Source organism: Micrasema longulum, unplaced genomic scaffold (genome assembly GCF_059751315.1).
Source record: "Micrasema longulum isolate JH-2025_06_02 unplaced genomic scaffold, ASM5975131v1 h1tg000725l, whole genome shotgun sequence".
NCBI lineage: Eukaryota > Metazoa > Arthropoda > Insecta > Trichoptera > Brachycentridae > Micrasema > Micrasema longulum.
Genome location: NW_028277921.1, coordinates 663,013 through 679,619, shown reverse-complemented (window position 1 = coordinate 679,619; position 16,607 = coordinate 663,013). Strand labels below are relative to the sequence as shown.

The following is a 16,607-nucleotide window of genomic DNA, read 5'->3' as shown; positions in this document are numbered from 1 at the left end:
AATCGAGTTAAAGTTGCTCAAGAATCAGGGATGTTGATTATTTTTATCGATTATCATGGTTCTGTGCACTCAGAGTTCCTCTCATCGGGTCAATAAGAAATACTGTTTAGGCGTATTAAAGCATTTGATGGAGAATATTTGTCAAAAAGGCTAGATTAATGGAAAGATGACTCTTAGTTTTTGCATGACAATAATGCGCCATCTCACACATTTCTCCTTGTATGCACTGTTTTTACCTGATTTGGCTCAGTGTGATTTATTCCTATTCCATAAGCTCAAATTAACACTTTGGGGAAAGTTTTTTAATTCGATTGAGGTGATTAAAGAACATTCACATTAGGACTGAAACTGAAAGCCATTCGGAAATCGGCCTTATAATGTGGGGGGATTGGAAAAAATGTAAAAATATGAATATTGCCTCTGATAGTGATTATTTTGAAGAGGATAAGATAAATATTGATAAATCATTGAACTACAGTTGCTTTTTTTTTTTTACATATTCCAGGTCATATTTGAACAAAAGGTATATGTTACGTTCGAATTTACAGAACGAATACCTATTATTATAAGAGTCCAGGCAATACTCGTTTGTTATCTGCGCATAGTAATAATTTATTTATAATTTATTCTACGTTGAATTTTTTGTTTCTAACTATCTTATAATAATCCAATAGTTAAAAAATTTAGCATTAGTAGGTTAAAAACTATAGTTGTGTTGAAACATAATGTGTGTATTTATTATTAAATGTATATGTTTTATTTAGAAAATTGTCTTATTTTTCTTTTTATCTACGTTTTCTGTATATGGATTCCATTTGCATCTCAATCTGTTTCTTTTGAATTATTTGTCTATCTAATTTACATTTTAAGATAAAATAAAAATTTAATAAACCTTAATGTGTGACATAATTAAATACATTTTTCAATTTTATTTCAGATTGGCAAACGATCTACCAAAAACAAGTTATTTCGTACAAAACGCGTGATATTAAGTTTAAAATCTTTGTAATAACGTAAAAAAATATTTTAATGAATAAAAAGTGTTTTAACAAAACGAATCAGTGTTGCATAAGTGCCAGTAACAAAATAAACAATAAAACGCCCATAAATAAAATATTCTTCGATTAATCAGTAAAAATAATGCAATAAAATTGTCAAAGGCCGAGATAATTTTAGTATAGCGAGTGCAAGTGACAAAATAAACGACAAACAATAAAGGTTTTTATAAATCAAAGCATTTCAATATCATCTTTATGATTTTTTTCGGTATGTTAGTTTTCATATTCATTGTTTAAAAAAAACTAAGAGTTGTTAATTATAAACGGGGTTTTGGAGTGGAATAATTTTAATCGTTTTTTTCTCGTGTGTTTTGTGACGTACAATGCTAGCCAAAACATGAGTAAAGGCTAAGTGCGGGCGTCTGACGATGCAAGGAGTTGTGATGAGTAAGCCTAAGATCGCGGCGCTGGGTGGTAGCGTAGGAGGTTCCGGAGTCCCGGCGGCGACGCCTGGCGGAACAAGTGCCGCAGCGGCGCCCGACGCCAGAGCTAAGCAGGTTCTGAAGGAGGCTGTAGACGCAGTTGTTAATAGCTTTGCCAAGCATACGCAAGGTTATGGACGAGGTAAGTGAATGAACTATAATTTATAATTTTATTTTTATTTTTACCACGAAATGTCGATTTTACTTTCGTAAATCGAGTTTCATTAATGGGAAAATATTTGTAAATCAGTTATTTTTATTAAATTACACGTATTATAAATATATATTAACTCTTCAAAATTGTGTTTTCAAAATATGTCAAATAAAAAACAAATCAATTTTAGTTATATTTTCAATAAACTGAACATTAAAAGTATTAAAAAAAATTCCCTTTATAATTAAGTATGAAATGATGGCAGCCTTCGTGTTGTAGTGATTCACACAACTTAATGAATTATCTAAATTATATTTGAAGACCTTGATTTAAAAACCTTAAATGTCCCAAACCAATATTTTTTCAGGAGTACTAAAACTTTAAAAGAGATTTTACTGAGGCTGTTGTATTTTATCATGTGAGAAAATTATACACATTCGTTTGAACCATTGTTTAGAACTTTTTGTTATTTATTGACAATTCTTGATGGAATTCTATTGTAATTATATGATCATTAATATTGAAATATAAGTTATAGACTAAAAATACTTGGAACACTTTCCCTTATTTATTTTACCGATTAGAGCTTTCCCCCTTTTACAGCCATCTTCAGACTGGTCTGAAGGTGCATTAATCTGAAGAAGCCCGTTTGAGTATGAAAGCGCTAATTGGTCAAATAAATAATTTGAAGTGTTACAAGTCGTTTTAAATTAATGACCCATATTTAAATTTAAGATATTATGAAATCACTCTGTAAAACTCAAAAACTATAAAAATGTTATATCTAAATATTAAATAAAATAGTAATTAAATTTCGGACTATTGCTGTGTTAGTGGCAACTGTGCAAAATTCACTATAAACAAATAAAACTCAACTTTTCTTTTTTAAAACGCAAAAGCAGCTAGAATTAATATTTAAATTATGACAAAAAATATGAGTACTATAAAAAAATTAAATAAAGAATTGAACATTGTCGATTCATCAATTCAGGAGACATTTAATTTTTTTAGATTTTCTTGGAAAAAAACTATTATTTAGTCATGCATGTACAGAGAAACATAAAATCAAATAAAAAAAAATGAACATTATTTTCTGTTTCTAAAACAGGATCTTAATATTTTTCTTTAGCAATGAAATTTAACTTATAAACAAATATTGATCAAAATACTATTGATGCTGTTCATATTTTTTTTTCTGTAGCAGACATTCAGTAGACACCAGACAGAGCAGTAACTCATAAACAATTAATGATCAAAAGACTATTGTAGTTATTAAAGGCTAAATATTAGAAATTCTCTCACATTTATGAATTTGTGAAATCGTACGGGTCTTTCAAATAGATATCTTTATTTTAATATAAGTAATAAGTATGAGTTTTTATTATTCCAATACTTTAACTGTCAAACGGTTTAATAAAACATACATAACATCAGCATCAATAGTCATACTTTAACTTGGTACAGTGAATCTTATGATAGTCTCATTTTTAAAGTTATTAAATTAATTACATCTTCATTCAGTAAAACACCATCCACTTAATGTTATTAAATACTTGTATTTCACCACTTACAAACTTTTTATGTATAGCGGTTTCGAGACGTACCCGTCTCTTCGTCAGAACACTAATTTAACCAACATGGAAAACTCACTTCACTCCTTCAGCGTAGTTTTTGAACTAAAAAACAAAACCGGCATGCTGATTTAAACCTACGTGGTTTTTGTAGGCAACTCTTACATGCACTGATAAGGTTATGAAAATGTTTTATGTTGTGAGAGAAAGAGTTGAAAAAAGAAGGAGTAGATTAAGAGATGGGCGATTAGTGATAGTTTACATATATTTAATTACATTTAGTAAAATATTTTACGACAAAGTTAATGCTTTGAATATTAACAATAAACACCTTTTGTTTTCTTATTTTAGTAATATTGGGTGTCTCAAAACCTACTTGAATTTTGCATTTCTAATAATTTTCGTTATGCCAAACATGTAACGTGGTTATTTTGCAGGTATCATCAGCAAAGTTTGAGGTAAAGTTATTTTCAGTCGAGTAACGCTCAGAAATTGGGAACATTCACTAGCGAAATAATGTGAACTTTACAGAGACGGTTCGAAAATATCGTACATTCTTCAGTCATCATTATAAACCATCTTGAGCCGCTGCGCTGTGGAGAATTAAATTAGTAAATTTGAAACTATAGGCTCCGTTCAGAATGTTAAAGCAGGTGGCCGTCCTCGTACGGGTCGATCGCTTGAAAACATTGCGGCATGTAGAGAAAATATACGCGAACTCCCATCCACCTCCATTCGTCATCGTTATCAACAAAAACGTCTTCAGAAGCTCTTTGCAACGAATTTCGACTCAAGACCTGCACACGCATGCTGACGAGATTCAATTAACACAAGATCTAAAGCCAACAGACCATGCGCACCGCCGAACATTAGTCAATTGGATAATGGAGCATCAACAAGTCGCTGGTAATTTTTCCAAAAAAATCATCTTTAGCGATGAGGCGCACTTCCAACTTGATCGCTAAGTCTGACATCTCTGGACCTCTGTATCATTTATCAATTATATTATACAGTTTGTATAAAACCGAAACACAACCTTTCTATTTGTTTTAAAATGATGTATGTGCATATGTAAATCAGGTCATAATAAAATTGTCAAAATAATGTCGATAGTTGAAATTAGTAATTTATTGATGGATTTATTTATTTAGAAGACAGTTTATTACACGTTATTTGAGATATATGTCCCAACTTCATGGGAATAAAAGTCCTGTGTAAGGTTGGGACGAGCAATAAGTTGACTCAGCCACGAGAGTATATCATAACAAATATTATAAAGGATCAGAAACACAACAATAATATCAACATATCTTGAGTTTTTCTACTGACATTTCTTGGTGGAACTGCATTTTAATTATAATAATAAAAATACTTTCTAGTTTTATTCCACTTTTATATATATATATATATAAATAATAATAACAATGTAAAAATAAATATATGGCACATCAATATGGTAAGCAGTTAACTCAAACATTCGGAAAATCATCAAGGAGTTTCCTACTCAAATCCCTCCCACTGAGGAAAATCCAGTACTTAACTCTTCTCTTGAAAATAGTTTTTGTCATAAGACATTATTTTATATTTATATAAAATATAAAATAATCAAATATCGAACTTTAAAAAAAGGAGATTATGCAGAAACGTTGTAATAATAGTTAGTTAATTTATTTAAGAAATGTCTTGTGATACTGAAATCCACAAATTTAGAATTACCAGTTATCGGTTTCATCGCTTTCGCAATATTTTCGGGACTGGTCCAGATACGCCCAGTCCCGATGATGTCGCAAAAGTGATGAAATCGGTCACCAGTTATTTCAAATTACTGGATTTAAACAACACTCGTCTTTTATTTCTACAAAATAATAAATTAGAATTAACTTCCACTAATAATTTTAACATATAAACTTGAATAATTAGTTAAATTTAGTATCATTTTTTAATAGCGATAAAATACAAAACTCATACGGTATTATATAAATAGTTTTATTTTGCCAATGCGCTGATAAAAATGTGAATAATCTAAGAGCGTCCAGGTACATGAATATATATATATTCGCTAGCGAATACTTTTTTTTGTCAAAATGTCAAACCTTGAGACGGCTTTGTCCGGAAATAAGGTTGTCCAAAGCTTACCATACTAAATATTTTTTAACATACCTTCACGTGAAGCGTATGAATTCTCAAGATCGAGGCGTCCAATACTATCGTTTAGCCTCCTACGTATATTATAACAGGTGGACGCATTATTTCGTCATGGGAAGTGATTTCAGGCAGAAGATGAATACTAAGCAGTTCACACAGAAGTCATAATACGCTGAATTCACAGAGCGTGATCGAATGATGTTTGAATTCAAATATATGAAGAACCATAGAAGCTAAAGCGGTGTTTGAAATCAATTTAATACATGTGTCAATTTATTTTTAAATATCGTGTTCAACGTTTTTTTTTTGTATGGTAAAATAAGAAAAAAAAGTCACAAAAAACAACAACAATGGTGGGTAGGTCTCATTACACAAAAATCATTTGAGGATTTGAAATATAAAATTGTTTACAATGTATTGTATCTTAATTTTATTTAAAATTACAATGAAATATTCTTACATGACTATTCAAGATAACAAGATTATTCACTATCACCCTTCCCTTACGCATACCTTCGCGTTCGTAAGAGCAATTTAGGGAATTCTAAAAACGAATTTAAACCCGCGCTCTTCAAAATACCTTTTACCTTTAGAGAATTTCATTTACCTTTCTGATCATGGTGTTTCGCTTCGCTCTTCTCAGGAGAAAACACTTTCCATTCCTCGACATATTTTTTGTTATTATTTAAATAATAATCATAAGCGAGCAGCTTGAATCTGATATGCTTAAATCTATTTAGACGAAAGTTAGTTGTAGGCGCACTTTAAATTTTCCGAAACAAATCTAGTCTATTTTTGAACCCATTGAGACGACACATTGAGATCAGCTCTTGTGGCAGCTTATTCCAATTATCAGCAACCTTGTTGCTCAGGAAATGCTTACGTGGATTTAGATTGAATCTCTTTTTCTCTAGCCTGAGACTGTGGCCTCGAAGACGAGCATCTTGTTTAAGTTTGAACATGGGATCCAAATTTAGGCAGCTATAGTGACTGTTGAGGTTGAGTATATTGTATTCTCTATCAGACATAGCACATCTTTTTTCAGCAATTCCTTTTCTATTCAAGGTTTCGAATGAGCTACCTCTAAAACATTACTTCATATCCTTAGAACCCTGAACTGACCTCCCTTCATTTAATCGTTTTTAAAAAAAATGTTTTTATTCCTTTTCTTTCTTTGGTTTCTCTTACCTCTTCTTCCAAAGCCATTAACTGATTCCACATTTTTCACCCTTTAATATGTATAATATAATGTACTTTGATTTCAATTAACTTGTGCAAGCCTTATCTTCTCATTAAAAAACAGCTGTTTTATTTAATTTATTAAGTTTTTCACGTATGCACTTTTTTATGTTAATTCCGTTTATTTTGGTACAATTTTTTGACCAACTCCTCTTCTGACCACTGGGAGTTGGCTTTTTAGTAATAAATCCGCCAAAGTACTTATTCTCTGTACTTGAAGGTTTGAATAAGAAAATAATGTAATTTTATTACAATCACGTATTGTTTAATTAATGTTCAATTGAGTTTTTTATTTCATCTTTGTAAAACGAGGTGTCAGTGTTTGCATTTCCCGGAGCAGAACTGCCAAATTTGTTTAAGAGGAAACACGGTCTGACTTTTCTTCATTCATATGTATTTTTGTATTTTCCCCGTATATTATGGCACTGGAGCAACGATTTTAAAAAAATCATAAATATTTACCATTCGCGTCTCCTTATAGTTTTGTTTATTTATTTTTATAAATAGTTTATTATAGGAACTAGAACCATCCAAAACCCTTAAAATCGCCCAGTTAGATCTGCTGTCTTTGGACACACGGTATATAAATATGGTGACTATTTTTAAAGAACTTAACTTCACGAAGGTAAGACGATTAGTTTTACACAATAAACAGCGATACAATGACTTTTCCCATTCAAAAATATTAACTGTCAATCTTGCAAGGAATTGAATTGAATTGAACAGTGAATTCATGCATAGTAAATAAACGCGCTACTACTACATTACGACCCAGTCACATTTAAAAATAAAATCTTTACGAGTTTATATCATAAATAAATAACGAAAAAATAACTAGTTCTTCCAAAAATACATAAATTTGGAATAATTAGTGACCGCTTTCGCGATATCTTTGAGACCAATATCTTAATTATAAAATTAAATTATTTAAAACATTTAAGTTTGTAAGTGAAAATTCTTGATGGAAGTTCATTGTAATTTATTATATAAATAAAACACGAGTGATACTTTAATCCACAAATTTGGAATATCCAGTGACCGGTTTCATCGCTTTCGCGACATCTTCGAGACTGGTATATTTATTAAAAAGTTAAATGTATTTATACAGAACAGAGGTAAGGATACATAATTCAAAGTTATATGTAAGTAAATTAAATAAAGTTATTTTTATCTTAAGGATCATTATCGACAAATTTTCTATGGGTTAACAAATGAATGGATATAATGTTATTTTAATGAGTTTAAGTATTTTATTTTATTGTTGGTGTCCCATCCTTCGTGAGTGTGGTTTTGTAATGATTTCTGAAAAACAAGGGGTAAAAAGTCATTAGTAAAATTATATTACAATGGGTAAAGTAATGGAGAATGCACATGTGTTATCTGTTCATTAAGTAATTCTACGTCGGGTTTATTTTTTAATCTATTAATTTCGAGAATTTCTAATTTGTCAAGTTTATGGCCTTTGGGTGCAATATGAATTATTTTTACATTATTTTTTAATTCGAAGGAATGTTTGTTTTCTATTAAATGATTGGCAAAATTTGAATTATCTTTATTATTAGACCATGATTGTATGTGCTCTTTTATGCGTGTTTTAAAGGCTCTACCCGTTTGGCCTACGTAGCATGTATTTTTACAATCGTTACAATTAAGAAGGTAAGTTCCTGAGTTGGAAAACTTATCTTTTTTGTCTTTAGTATTTACTAACAAATTAGCTAAGGAATTATTATTATAAAAGGCTGCAGTGCATTTATTTTTATTTATTATTTGTCCAATTTTATCACTAGTTTTTCCAATATACGAAAGTTTTGCCCACCGCTTTCGGTCTTTATTATTATTGTTTTTTGGTGTCAAACTTTGGGTTAATTTATTGTTTACGAGACGCTTTTGTTTCTTTCTTATTAAGTTATCAACTAGTGTATTGTTATATCCGTTATTTATCGCGATAGATTTAATTATGTTTAACTCATTGTTATAATTATGTTTTTTAATAAATATACCAGTCTCGAAGATGTCGCGAAAGCGATGAAACCGGTCACTGGATATTCCAAATTTGTGGATTAAAGTATCACTCGTGTTTTATTTATATAATAAATTAAATTATTTAATTAAAAACAGTAAGATTAGAAGATAATTTTTATTTATAATGTAGTCATTTAATTTCACAATATTTTAAGTATGTCCAAATGTTTGTAGACCGGCTGGATTTCCTCCTAATGGAGTTATTCACACATATTTGTTGTAATAGAAAAGGAAAATAGCCAATGACAGGCAGCTCATATATTTAGACTTCCATATTCCTTTCTCAAAAATGTAATTGAATTAAATTATTTTGACAGGCAGATCATATATTTAGACTTCCATATTCCTTTCTCAAAAATGTAATTAAATAAAATTATTTTTATCCGAAGGACACTAAAAACTGCGGTGCATTTTCTTTATTAACTATCTCTGCTTTATTCAATTTCATCACTTGTTTTTACGGTGCATCAATATTTTTCTCACTGTTTACTTTCTTTATTAATAATAATTGTCAAACTCTGAATATTTTTGTTAATAATAAGGCACTTTTGTTTTTCCCTTAAGAGGTTATCTATAAAATTAATACTCTAGAATTGATTTATTGTGTCTATCCTTATACTCGCGCAAAGGAATTTGAGCCTTATTATCGTGGTGTCAACGCTAAATCAGAGTCATTATAAATTTCTCTCTATATTTGTATTAATATTTACTTCAATTTATTTCATTACATCTTACACCAACCGAGGTGGAAACTCAGGCCCACAGGGCTATTTAAACAAGGCTCGGAGGGCCAATTACATGAGGTCCGAAGGTTGCCTGCTAATCAATTAAGATATTGTTAGCATACAAGTTAAACTATCTAAGTCAATTCATCACAATTTTCAGATTGTTTCATCAAATTGTCTGGATGTTATATTTTACTGAAAAAAAAACCAAGTCCTCTCATATATCAAAGTTTTTTCACAAAATGAATGATTGTATATTGATCAAGATAGTCTAAGAACATCTGCTACGGGAAATATTGACAAAATCGAAACTCTCTCATATTAACGCAACTTTTTTTTTCCCCCCATCCGCTCCTAAGTCGAGTATGTGGACATCACCAGTGGCTTCCGACCAAGACCCTATCGCCAGCCAGCATTCTTGTCTCCTCCTACGTTAATCCAGCGCCCCTTAGTTCCGCTGAATAAAGCCGAAAGATCGTCATCGACGGCCTTTCAAGACGGCGTGAGCCCGCAGGTTTAAAGAAGAGCCAACTAGGGTTTAAGTTCTCTTGAGACATACGCATCACGTGTCAAAGCCAGGTCCACTGCCACATCTTCAATACGCTCAATAAAGAAAGCTGCTGCGCCCGCAACTTATAACATAATGAGTGTTGTCTGAAACTCTATTCTATACTTGGTCATAACGAAATGCCGATTATTCAACTATTATAATGCCAGTAGTTTTATATGGGTGCGAATTTTGGCACATTACCAAAACTCAAAACACAAAACTTCTTAATTTTGAGAGTAAGTGCTTGAGAAGAATATTAGATTTAATGTGGTTCGATTTTTTAACTAGCATTAAAGTCCGAGAACGCAATACATTGCTAATCTATGTAAAGCAGGAGAAACTGGCATTCAAAATTGTACCAAATAGCAAAAATATTAGTTTGTGACTATGGAATAACTTCAATCGCAGAGTCAAATCACTATTTAATTAAATATTTTGCGGCGACCCCTCGATATCCTCCATCTGGATTTTCACCTCACCATCCAGTATAAAATGCGCGTCCTGAGTTCTGATTCTATTTCACATGCAGAACTGTATTCTTCATCCGCCTGGAAACGAACTACGTGAAATATGATGGCTTTTTATTTCTATAATAAATTACAATATACTTTTACCGAGAATTTTCACTAACAAACTTGTATGCTGTAAATAAGTATTGTTAAATCTTGATTAAACCAACAGGAAGGCTTCATTTAGCGTTTCCTATTGAAACCATCTGCAATTTGCAATACTGCTAGAAAATATACAGGTTGTTTGTTTATTTTATTTTACTAACATATGCGGCAAAATTGCCTTTTACAAAATATGTAACATAAACATAATTTGTATAATTATTAGAAGTATCATTCAGTAGAAGTTTAAAACAATTTTTTAAAAATGTAAAAATCAAATTAAGTACATTGCTATTTTAAAGGATAAATATAATACGAAATCATAAAGCACTGTTTCATAAAACAATTATACTAAAGGCTTACTTACCATTCACCGTCTTTGAAAAAGTTCAATAGATTTGATCTATAAGAACAATATCTTACACTAAATATATCCGGTACATAGGAATAACCTAGGCCCCGATTACAATGAGAAGTTAACAGAGTTATTTTCGACTGTATATGAAGGAAAAGCGACATTTGTGTACAAAAATGAGCATATTTTCATGCACATTTAAAAGATTTTCTTCGGTAACTTATAATTTAACATGTTTAGAAGAAAAAAATGTAAGCATATTCTGCTTTTCATACAGAAAACTTCATTTTACTTAGTAGATAAAATTGATGATAAATGTTAACTTCCCGTAGTAATCGGGGGCCTGGAGTATATTTAATACAGCATCAAAAGTATACACTCTCCGTGAATTGTTGCTATAAAACAGTGGTACCTGTCTAGTCATTCTTCCAGGTACCCTGAAATTGATGAGAGATAATAGTTCTGGAAAACCCTATATTGAATTTACAATTTTGAATAAGTTTCATAAGTCTATAACTTTTCTTCTATCGTTAAGTTTTCTGATTATCTTACCGTCATGTAACAAAATTGATCGAGATATGGTGTGCTTTATCTAGTTCACTATGCACCATTAGATGCGGAAAGAGAATGATAATGATGATGATAAATTTTATGATTTTTTTTTAAAATAAAAAATCGTGATTTAAAAATTTCATGACTAAAATATTGCAAGTTTAAAATTTGTATACTTTGAGAATTTTTTTCAAACTCTTTTCAGATAATTTTGGTGACAATAATTGCAATAAGGATTTCATATTGTAGACTCTAAATGGCTTCTACTAACGAAGTATACATCGACTTCTAAGTGCCTATCTTTTCGAATTCCCTAGTCACACGTAACACGAAGCCATACATTTTCAGTGATTTATATGATTTATTTTAAGTATTTATATATTAAAGATTTACCGAACTATTTTAATTTTAGGGCCATTTTCTATAAGTCGTTAATATGAAATAAACGTAACACAATGAGGTTCGAACAGCATTATGTTGAAACTGGTGGTTAAGAGACAAATATTATCCAATATTTTTATTTTTTTTAACATATTTGCTACAACCCTCGCAAGTTACAGGTACCATATTTTCATGACCCCTGCTCGGCTATTAATAAAGTTCAGTGGAACCTCTAAATATTCATCAACCTCCATTTTCGTAAAAGCGTCCGCGCATTTGCCAGCACTGACAGATACTGAACGACTCGCCAATGTGAGGTCTGTGTAGCAATTTCGTTGGCACTACGCGCGCCAGCGCACTGGCCAACCTTTTTAGTCGATAGCGGAAAACTGAAGGGCATGATACGGTCTTTGAAAAGCGATTTTTATTTTAAAACTAATAATCTAATCGATGAACCAATTGCATCATGTATTAGTTGTATTGATTCATTGTTCTAAGAAAAGATTGCAATGCTGTTTATACTTATCACATTATTCGTTCTTTTGTCATGGAGGGAAATTGTATCAAGCCTCCTCGGTACGGGGAGGGTAGTTGTCAGTCAGTTGATAGGTGCCTTGATATGATAGAGAAACAGTGTTATTATTTTGTTTGACTTTATTAATAAATTAAAAAACATATTTGATATATTGCGGTTTTTGGTCTCTAGTAAATACTTATTTGGAACTGAATTTAGAATGATGCAAGATCACATTCGCTCAATTCTGTTCGGTAATGTCACTTTCTTTAGTCCGTATTTCAGTGCCGCTTTTCCAACGGAGTAGAATTTACCCATAACAACCGTTATGGGCTAACTTAACTTTTTTTCGTATATTGATGGAAAAGCTTTTCCGTGCACTCGCCAGAGATATTTTCTGTTAAAGCAAAATGCACGTAACTCGTAAGTTTTAAATAGCATGATAATAAAACAGTGATCTTTGTACTTATCAAAATCGCAAAGATACTAACGAAAGTAACAGTTTTTTTTTATTTTGGTTTTAATAAAACTTCCTGAACCAACCACATTTTTAAGAACTGTTAATAAATATCGATTCATTTAAAAAAATTCGGTAGTATAAATACATCTGCCACTTTAAATATCATTTACTCAAATTGAAGCATCCTTTATTAGTCAATAGCTTGGACACCAACATTTATATTAAATTACCAATCTAAACTAGAGATGTAAGATAAAATCGACATTTTCTAAATGACGATGTGTTTCCATCGACAATCTGGATTTTTATTTAAGATTGAATGAAAATAAATATCAATTTCGATGATAATTTTTCAGCTGTATTCAGCGGAAGTTAGACGATCAACTGTCAAACTGACAGAAATCTTTTTTTTTTCGTAATTGGTTGGGGTGTTGTAATGAATTGATGATTGAATTGTGATTTATAACTTCCTTCCATATTCCCTCTTTCTCACCTGCTAACACGCATCAAAAGTAGAGGCTTAGCGGGTTATTCTTTTTTTTTAATGTAGGGATGCGGGAATGTCATATGAGGGGACAAGAATACCGGCTGACGATGGAGTATATTGGAGCTAGGAAGCATCTAGGGATGAAAGTGGAAAAGAAGAAGAAAAACAGAGACAGATGAACACTTTTAATATGGAAGTCCATAGAATTCAAAAGGAATAATGATCTTTCATTGGCTAATTTATTAAAAGGATCCCTTAGAAAACACCTTTGGTTTGCCAACTACTGGACTATAAAATATAATGTTAACACACATTTATTAATAAATATTTTATTTTGAACTTTTTGGAAATTGATTTTAGGACCTCGCGAATAAAAAAAATTGCACGTTTCACTAGACCACGAGAAAACATGAAAATATATTATCAAAAAAACATTTTTTAGGTGATATTTACCTCACTATTGTCAACAATTTAGATCTAACGGGCGCTAATACACCAGGTAGTACTGACAAATTAGCATTCTAGTATTTTACCTGCTTACGAAGCGGGATTTCATTGCTTTAAAACCTGTTTCCAAATGACATGTTTATAGTCATTATTGTTGTTTAATCAATTTTTGGTAGAACCTAAAACAAAGGCTTCATAAAGTAATTTATTATGACCTGTTTGATTAATTATAAAACAATTAAATACAGTTTTGAAAAATTTAAGTAATAATTTATGATCCACGTGTTCTAAGTTATTATAACTATACCTACGTTTACTTTTAATTTCAAACTGTTGAAACTTAAAAAGAAAAAATGTAAAATTGGCCTTTTTTAACTTAAAATATATTTATATCCCTGTTTGAAGCGCCGTTTGGTTCCCTTATTAATTAATTAAAATTAATTTGTTCCTTACTTTATTTTCGAATGATTAATTCCATCCACGCATAAAAATTAAAATAGCACTTCGAGTACACAAAAAGGTATTTTGCATAAGAGATAACATTTTAAATTATTAATCCGTAGAACTTTTAATAAGATCATTAATATATATTATTCCCATGTTTTTTACTTCACTCACACAGATCAGCTCCTCCAACCAGGCATATTTATTTATTTATACATACGCCCAATGGGTATTTTTAAGGACATATTTATACAAAGAAAATTATTATAAAGGAAAGTAGAAAGACACAATAGTATATATACTTAGTAGACTTGGTGGGAATGGAGCCTACATATCGAAAGGTGCTGACCTAATCTGTATTTGCTCAACAGTTAGATACTTATTTTTGATATTTTGAAGGTTATTTTTCTATACAATTTTTTTCAGTGATTTTTCACAAACTCAATAGGTTTTTTCCAACGGCTTTTTATTATTATATAATAAAAATATGCAAGATAGATAAAACGGTTCAATTAATACACAATAAAGGAAAATATGATAGAAATATAAATATTACAAATAAACAATGAAAAGGTTATTGTGATGGCTTACGCCCAAGATATGTGCATGAAAAAAAAATACAAAACTAACAATTCGTACACAGATAATATATTTAAATAAAAATAAAAAAATTGTAATGTGAAAGGGCAGTTTAGTAAGGAGAGGCGTATATGAAATAGGTTAGAGTTGAACATTTGCTAAAGAGGGGAAGAGGGAATGGTTATAATTTAATGATATTCAGATATTGTTAGAAAAAAGAGATTTTTTTATCAAAGATACTTAAATGTGTGCGTATGTTATGTAGGCGCATTTTAATTATTATTGTAATCATTTGGTCATGTCGTTTTGAATAAATATGTAAAAACAAGTAAATTATCGTGTTTACTACAGTATTTTTTTTTTTGTAAAACATTTCCGCTCAACACGGGTTTTTAAACAAAAAAAAACGCAAACGCAATTAGATCGAAATTTTTTTTTTCAAATTATAGTAAATAAACTAAAAACAAAGTTAAATATTAATATTTTATAAAGGACTTACAAAAAAAATTGCAACTGCTTTTCAAGAACATTGCATCTTATCCAAGAGCCACCTTGCCTTCGTATGTTTTTTAAAATGTTCATAGTAGTTCCGAGTAGCTGCATTTTATCGCGCCATCCATGTTTTGTTTTAATGACCTCTTCTCAAAAATATTTGACCAATTCTGTTTTACTGACATTTGATACCGCAATGCAACATCAGATCTGCCATTATTGCAAGTCGTAAGAACTAAACACTTAAACGTATGGGACGAACCTTTTATTGGTTATAAAGATAAGACTTGCGAGTTTATACTAAATTTTAATTAAAGTTTTATTGCTCCAGCCAGGGGGACTGCACAGTGAATTGCCAAGGATTTGCCTTACAAATTATCAAAGATCGCACAATGGTTTATTGAAACCATCGAATTCTTAATTTTTATTTCATTAACAGACAGGTAAAAAAACAAATATGATTTTTGTCGTTAAAGACGATAGGAAAAATAAGAGAGAGAGACTTTATTCAAGAAAATTGGCATGTGATAACGATATTATTTTACATTATAAAACATAAATTGTCAAACAATATTCATCCCGATAACCTATCAACTAATAATTTGTCATAATGAATAATATAATATAATAATATAATAATAATATAATACATATTGTTATAGGGTAATATATGTTTATTCAAATAATAATTTAGTTTGGTTTAATGGATATTAGGCGATTTCGATAGGGAAATATGACGTTTTTTATTTTTTTACAATTTTAAGTTAATATGAAGCTATGAAATACTGTTGAGTACAAAAAAATTTTTTTTCCTATTAGCACCTAGAATATATATACATCATTTTCATATATATAATTTTAAAATCTCCCAAAAACGGTTAGTCGCATTAGCAACGCCCCTAATACGTCACGATTCGGATAAATTTTAAACTTTGTGACAGTTTTAATGTAAATAGAACGTCGTTACAAATCTTGAAGTCACAATATGAATAATTGTATTTCTACGTCACATAAAGTAAGAACGCAACCTAGAATAACTGGTAAAACCTTAATTCCAAAATCAAAAACAACTACAGCACAACATTATTATACTTACAAAGGTGAAATGAACAGAATAAATATAAGGTGCTGTCAGGAATACAACGTTTTTTAAAAAGAAGTGAAAAGTTATATTCATAATTCTTTTTTGTGGGGCACTGATTGAAATGATTCTAAATTTTTGTTTTGTAATTTTTATGTTATGTTGAAAATATGAACTAATTAACAATAAATAAATAAATGATAGTAAAACTTTTATAAAATTTGCATTTAGTTACATACTGTATTACATACTCATATTTTTTATCAAAATAAACTAAAAAAATATAAAGTCCAAACATGTCGCGTTTTTGTAAAGATA

The 16,607-nt window shown here is 30.3% G+C and overlaps 1 protein-coding gene across 1 annotated transcript in view; it reads left to right on the top strand.

Annotated features, from left to right (window-relative positions):
- The window catches only part of lft (Limb expression 1 family member lowfat), a 189,167-nt gene that overhangs the window by 46,908 nt on the left and 125,652 nt on the right, over positions 1 to 16,607 (top strand). The window contains exon 2 of the mRNA XM_088229977.1: positions 938 to 1,622. Coding sequence (XP_088086103.1) covers positions 1,427 to 1,622 — 196 coding nt within the window. The 5' untranslated portion in view covers positions 938 to 1,426. The remainder of the gene's footprint in view (positions 1 to 937; positions 1,623 to 16,607) is intronic.